Below are 7,500 nucleotides of genomic sequence, written 5' to 3'. Positions count from 1 at the left end.
CCGTCGCCTTGTTAATCAAAGCCTTGAGTGCTGCAACTGCACACGTCAACTTCGAAGACGCCGAGACTCATACATAAAGATGCTTTCCCTCCTCCGATCACCCTCCTCCGCTCTCTCTCTCTCTCTCTCTCTCTCTCCCTCTGTCTCTCTCTCCGCAGTCTGGGGCGCTGACAGTCACTCCTGAAGCCTCCTCGACAAATGAATGCATCGTCTCCCATCCTCTCTTTCATCAAACCCTAACCTTTTCATCACCCTTCAACGTGGTGCCCATCACCGGCAATCATCTGCTCCTGGCTTGATTAACGAGTCCAAGGTCCGGGAGAGGGGGCATTCTGCACAGCCTGGTGTATGATCTTAATTGGATTGCTCTAGGTCAGCATAAGCATTGTTAAGGAGGTGACCCTGGCAGTCATTCTTTGAGCATGATGGGATTTTTAAAAAATAAAAAAATTTAAATAAAATAAAAAAAGACAGTGTTACCCCCCCCGCTCAGCGATGCCATGGGGCTGTGGTGACGGCGATTACATGGCTGGTGACGTGTCTGAGTCATGGGGTTGGGTGGAGGGGGGTCTCCATTTTGTCTGCACAAACTCACCGCTCCGGTTGTCAAAACACTCGCTGTGTCTGGATAGTGAGAGTGCCGTCGATGACGGTGCCATGCAGCCCCAAGACAGTTTAATACTGAGCTGTAATTGAATTTACATATTATAAATATTGCATGGGCAGCCTAATTAATGACGTTTTTCCTCCCTTTAAAATAAACTTTAACTGTTATCCAACATTATGCAGTCGGCTAGCCTTGGCCCCAAACACCCTGCGCAGTGCACAAAGCTTGCACTCCTAAAATGTCACACAGGCCTACAGAATGGCAGCTGCCCCAAAAATAGCCTCCTCCCCGACGGTTCAGTTCAAGCAAAAACTTCTTATCCGTCATTTTAGCACCCTCATAGGCGTGCGGCATACCTGCTCGAACAGAGGGTGCGAAGATATGAAGGAGAGTACCGTCTGCTAGCTAATTATAGCCACTTCATTAATTACACCCATTCTACCTCTTCTCCGGGAACTGTGTGTCACGATGTATCAGGCAGGATCTACATGGCGGCGGTGCAAGATGATTATCTCGCCGAGCAATTTCATCTGCGATTCGCCCGCCACCTCAAGGAGACGGGTCTCTGAGTTCCTTTGTCGTTTTCAATTACGGATGGTTGTCAGCCTTAATCTTATCTGTGAGCTGATGTGTAATAATCTGCAAAGTGATTATGTTGACGCACTGCTCTACTGTCGTTAATGGAGACAACATAGTAAACTATGCTAAACAAGAGGATTTAATGATGAAGCTGATAAAGTAAATAGAATACAAGGGATGACTGAATTGCCATGCGTGTCAGTGTCGGGAGAGATATTTGAAAAAAATATTAGGGTTGTACCATCAAGTTTGTGTAGTGCACTTGGCATTCAGTTCATACACTTGTGAAACCTGCCATTAAAAGCATAATGGGAGTTTTAGGGGAAATTATTGAGAATCTTGCCTCAGTGATGGAGGATGTTACATCACTTTCTATTTTCCACTCAGCCTTTTCATGATGTGTATTTCAATGTTTAAAAACATAGAAAAGGTTTCTGTTTCTGTTGCACTATGCGGACAGAGGTGAAGATTTGATTTCTGCAAGAAAAAAAAGAATCTTTGATGGTCATCTCTCTCTGTCCAGCACTTCTTTCCACTTCCCACTCTGCAGACGTGACGGATGAGAGAACGTCCCAGAAAGAAGCAGGGAAACAGTGAGAAGCCAGCCAGAGGACAAAACCGGCATGTTTTAAATCAAACCCTCCAGTGAAGATGGTGAAGGAGAAAACAGAGAGTTACAAAAAAAAAACACGCTTGGCTGACCTGAAGAGGACTTCCCCACTCAAATGACCCGTACGGTCTTGCTCCTCCATTGGCTATTGCCCTTTTTACAGCGTATGGGAACATGGCCATAGCTATCCGGAAAAGTCTTTAAGATTTCACGGCGCTTGGCTCGGGAGTGAGTTTAGATGGAGCGAAGGGAAGTGTGGTGGTGGTGGTGGTGCTCTTTCGCCTGCTCCCATAACCACTGTGTGAGAAAGCAGCTGGGCCCCACTGAGAATTACATAACAGCCATCCCAGCAGTCATCGCCTACAGTAATGGGAATGCGTTCAGCTGGATAGGACTCAACAGGGAGGCGTTGCGTTAGCTAACGCTTGAACCCTCGCGGCCAGTTGGCTGCGGCCCGGGCAGCGGGTTTTTGTGGGGCACGCAAACGAGGCGGGCCACTCTGGGGTCTGACACTGCCGAAGACATTTTGGAGAAGAAAAAAAAACAGAATTGCATTTTTCTTCTCTTCTATCCTGAGAGAGAATTATTTTACTCTCTCTCTCTCTCTCTTCACTTTCTCTCTCTCTCTTCTCTCTATTTGTTTCTTCACTTTTGGGGAGCAGTGGGCTGTGCAATGAGACACTGCGGAGGAGAATGTGCAGCCTCGGCGATTCACTTCACTGTCCTGTCAATTCCCACATCTGAGGCTCTGCAGAAGCGCTGCATAGGAGCCAAGCCAGGCTTACTACATATGGCTGCTTACTGTGCCTAGACAGCTAAACCCCAGGCTTTTGATGACTGCTGATGTTTGTGGCACAGAAACCGTGACTCACGGAGGAATGTGGCGGCTCAATTGGAAATGAAATAAGAGATGTTTGGAGGAGGAGGCGGTCATATAATATTAGAAATACTTTGTTACGTAATCAAACATACCACATTTTCTTTCACAAATATATGCAATACGGCCCACTGAAATTTGGCGAGCAATTTTGATGAGGTGGTTTAGTCTGTGGCTTACTGAAGAAACCTGAAAAGTCCAGGGGAAAAAAAAAACATTCCAATTTATTGCAACCTGTAAGCAGGAAGAACTGCGGTTTGCAAACTGTGCCGCCAATGACAGAGAGAAAAAAATATCACACCTGGATTTCTTCTATAATCCTGCCTGTTCCACCATTCCCTCCTCCCTATATTTCTCCTTGCAGGATTAGGAAAGGTGCATTTGAGCCCCATGCCGTGCCGAGTCTAAAAATACCCAGCAGCTGAAATCGAAGCAACAAGAACAAAAAGATATTTCAAGTTCCTGAAAATCCCAAAATAGATGCAGCGAGACAAACACGGTCTTCAACAGTCGAAATGAGGCACCATATCCCTTTGAGACCCCCAGAAAAATCATCAGCAGGGATTGGCTGTGGTGGTGGTGGTGGTGGTAGTGATGATGGTGATGGTGGGGTGGGGAGGGGGCCAAAACTGCTCGGTTTTCATATTCTTTCGTGTACTCAGAGCAAAGCACGCCTGTCAGCGGCAGACAAAATGCAGATCCCAGATCAGACAACCCACACATTTCCCATGTCACCACACAACCCTCTTGGTGGCATTCTTTTAGCTTTTCCCTATAAGAACAGTCCACACACCAGTTGTCCTACTAAACCAGACAAGGTTTTGAAAAAAAATAAGTGGTTAAAACTGATTTGTGTTTGCTACGCTATCCTATTTTCTTTGTGTGTAATTGGCTGCATGTAAAGCTGTTGTAACTAAATAACACGGCAATTATCCCATTGTGTTGCATTCTGGGAGAAATGTGTTAAAGGCTTCACTTGCGAGCCAGGCAGCGATTAGTATCTGGGTTAGGGTTAGTGTGGGACCGTATTTGGGTTAGGGCTATATTTAGAGTGTTTGTTGAAAATACTGACAAGTATCTCACCAGACCAACACTTCCTCAAGTGTACGCATTTCCTTTGTCCTGTGCTCGGCCTGGGCTAATGGAAGAAGGGTCATCCCGCTCCCCAAGCCTCCCCCTACCCCCTCCCACACACAACACACACACACAACTCTTCCACATAACCTTTCCCACTGTCCCCGATAACACACGCACAGCAAGACATCCTCTGTTTGTTAGAGGGTGGCGCAGAGTAGACTTGGGGCGCAAAAAACAAACCTGCCTGTCTCCTCTGGCTCAACAGAGCATGCGTCATGGCCCCTAAAGACATATTTATCCTGGAGCCTGCGTGGAGACAGCCCACTGGCAGCAGCTCCATCCAGCAGCTGCATCCAGGCCGAACGTGAACATCACCTCCCTCACAGACCGACCACTTTTGCAGCCTGATTCATGCCGTCCGTCCTGGGCTGCAGACACAACAATCGGTCTTGCCACAAGCGGCGGTGGAAGCGTTCCTTTCAGGTCGAGAAAGATCTCGGCCTCCCCGACAAGTCATACACACACACTACTGTGTGGAAGGAGCATCTGGGCCTTTATGGGGGGGGGGGGGTGTTGATGTGTAAGGGCACCCCCACCCCCCTTCCTCCACCAGTCATCCATAGTGTCATGGCCTATTTTCCTCTCTTCCCCCTACACAAACGCAGGCGTTTTACGCTGTTCAAAGCAATATTTTCTGCCCCACAGGCAGCCGATGTGGCCCTTTCTCCAGCCTCGCTGTGCACTGATCAGCTTTAATGATGTCAAGCCTCTCCACCTCCACACGTCCCCCATTCATAGACGAGGCTACCGCAAGTCCATGGTCCAACTCCTACAGCTTCATATGAAAGGTCTTTCAGTCCCACACACACACACACACACACACACACACACACACTCCCACTGATCCAGAGCCCAGCCAGCCCTCCTTGACTGTTTGCCACAGTTTCTTGGACATGCTCAGCAACATCATCAATTTGCAGTCTGATGCAAAGAGGCACTCAGTCATTAATGGTCACTTCTGATTTCACGGAGGAAAACTCGACATTTTTGATTATTCAGTGATTGATAAAGACAAAACGGGAATGTAGGCTACTGTTACACAACACAGAGATGGGCAGCCAGCATGCCCTAGATGGAGCACATAGTAGGTTCACCTGTACCATAAATAGCCTGAGGTAATGATACGCTGCAGCTTGGAAAAGGCTGTATTTGTGTGTATCAACCATGGCAGAAGCCAAGGGTTCATCAAGAATTTCCGCCGGCATCAATTAACCATGCGCACCGTAGGCTACGTGCAGCATGGTCGAGATGGATGCTACGGCAGGAGAGCAGGGATGCAAGTAGTCATCGTGCTCTCCCTTAAGATCTAACAGTATGCGCAATAACCTCATGGATCACTTCTTTGCCTGAAAGCCACCCAATATCTTCACCGAATCTTTGCAATATACTGTGGTTCAGGTGATCCTGACACTTATCACATGGATTGCAAAACACTAAACTATTTTCCTCTTCCCACTTATACAGCTTTGATTTAAAAGATATCTGAATCTAAGACTTACGTAAATTCGCTGCGCATCATACATTTAAGAGAGAAATGGCTGCTATCGTAAGCGTAAGCGCATGGCCATGTGGATGCCAATGTGCTTTGTCTGGTCCGCATGGCTTCATTTTAAAGAATGAACGCTGGATTAAATAGGCTTTTGAGCAAGAGCCGGCAAATGACAACTGACTACTTGACTTCCATGGGATTTCTTAAAGATAGACTTTGAGTCATTAATGGGATCACAAGACAAGTCCCTGTTCTAGCAGCATCATTCAGGACATTTCCGTCAACGGCGCTTATCGCTCTGATACATTCGTGCAGCTGCGCTTATATTATGCATAGCAAATGGGAGTCTCTTTTCCCATTGAGAGGTTGAAAACATTAAGGAAACCGACAGCAGCAAATGTATTATTAAAGAGCACGTCTGTTTTTATATTATTTAAATCCTCTTTTTTTTGTTCCCCTCGCATCTCTCTTCAATAGGGAAAGAATACGCTCTTATGCCCGTAGCTCATTTTAAATACGAATAACTGGCTATCATCAAATTACACATGAAGGAAAACTCAGCGATTTGTTATGTTGGCTTTAGTTCCCACTGTGCTAACGCAAACACTACAAAGCCAGCCGTTGTCAGTCAATTTAACTTCGACTATATGTCTGCTACTGCTGTAAACAGTGTATCCGAAACTTTGTAACATAGCAGGAGAATCATTACTACTTTTCAGCATCTGGAGGCAGCAGCGATGCGTTGAAGTTGATGCTGTCAGCCAGTAACTACAAGATGCTGCCAACAATTTCAATCATTTTAACGGAGAGGAGCTACAGTAACGTTATAAAAAATCACAAGTCACCTGCTGCCAGTTCTCCTCCAAGGACGGCATCGCAGAGAAGTAGCCAGTGTCGTGGACAAGCTGGAGTTCCTGGAAAATACTGTAATTCGCCAAAACATCCATGTTGTTGGTCGACGTGCTATTTGGCGACTTTGATCCACAATACAGAGAATCCACTTTCGCTTGATCAAATACGTCAAAAACCATTCAGATCCGATATGACCAATCCTATGCAATAAAACTGTGTGAGCTACATAAAAAATGGAAAATATGAACTATGTAATTAAGGAAAACAATATCTGTAAATTGTGTAACAACTTGGACGTGCAAGTCCGTACGCGTTAGTTGGCACGCTGCGGTTTCAGTTTTGAGAGTAGGATGCAAGCTCTCTCACAAAATGTCCATCAAACAGGCTATCCGCATTTCAAAATTGCAATCTTGCTAGATTCCAGGTACTCGTCCCCTGCTCTACTTCATCGCAAGCAAGAAGCAGAGCTCGCCGACTTCGTAGCCAGTGCGAGCCAAGGGGGGCGATTCGGAGGGGGGCAGCGACGGAGAGAGGTTTGGGGGCGTGTATACTTGTCAGTCAATTCAGCACGTAACCATATAAGGTAAATGGGGTTGATGACTTTGCTTGCGACCAATTAGGGCGGCGCTAAAATCTGTATTTAGGCGGAGTCACATTAGTTTCGTTGTTACTATTGGCTGTTTGGCTCTGTCAATCACACCATACATAGCGCTGAAAGGTGAGCTATTTTTAGTGGGCTATATAAATCAAGAGGCAGTGGCGCCGGCTCAGTCACAGCCAGAGCGTCGTCCGCAAGCATGGAGAGCCGCGTGCTCTGTTTTCAACGTGAACGTGTGAGGCTGTCAGTTGCCACAGCAGAAGTAGCAGTCACTGCGCTTATCTCATCAGTGGTAATGACACAGACATATCTCACCACCTAGATGTCTATTATTTATAGACAAACCTACCGTTGTCAAGGATGTTTTTTTTCTTTTTTTCACTAATACTTGAACCAGCAAGAAAAGAAAAACACTCAAACATCGAAGAGTTTACAAATATTGTACAAATCCACGATGTGAAAATTATGCAATTGTAAAACCCTAAAAATATAAATTTGCTCTAAGCCTACCCTGGAGCATCGTGTTGCCTCTGGTGGTCGTAGTTGGAACTATTGCCTCGTTTCGCCTGCTCTGACCAGATCGCCATCTGTGTTATCTTGTGCAGGCGAGGGTTGAATACTTTCAAGTTGTACACTTGCTAGAGCTTATATTTGCTTGAAATTCTCGATTGCTAATATTTATCGATTGCACGTGTCTACTCATTAGCCTATTTCTGATTGATTTCCTTGCTGGGTTTGATTTCCATGCTGT

At 46.1% G+C, this 7,500-nt stretch overlaps 1 protein-coding gene across 1 annotated transcript in view; it reads right to left on the bottom strand.

Annotated features, from left to right (window-relative positions):
- klf7a (Kruppel like factor 7a) overlaps positions 1-6,649 on the bottom strand; it is a 34,765-nt gene extending 28,116 nt beyond the window's left edge. Inside the window, exon 1 of the mRNA XM_076303225.1 lies at positions 6,145-6,649. Coding sequence (XP_076159340.1) covers positions 6,145-6,330 — 186 coding nt within the window. The 5' untranslated portion in view covers positions 6,331-6,649. The remainder of the gene's footprint in view (positions 1-6,144) is intronic.
- Between the last annotated feature and the right edge of the window lie 851 nt (positions 6,650-7,500).

Source organism: Alosa pseudoharengus, unplaced genomic scaffold (genome assembly GCF_046254945.1).
Source record: "Alosa pseudoharengus isolate Yale_2024_CS ecotype anadromous, Long Island Sound unplaced genomic scaffold, YU_APseudo_1.1 YU_APseudo_1.1_scf_24, whole genome shotgun sequence".
NCBI lineage: Eukaryota > Metazoa > Chordata > Actinopteri > Clupeiformes > Clupeidae > Alosa > Alosa pseudoharengus.
The sequence above is the reverse complement of the archived record's forward strand: the minus strand, read 5'-3'. Positions and strand labels throughout refer to the sequence as shown.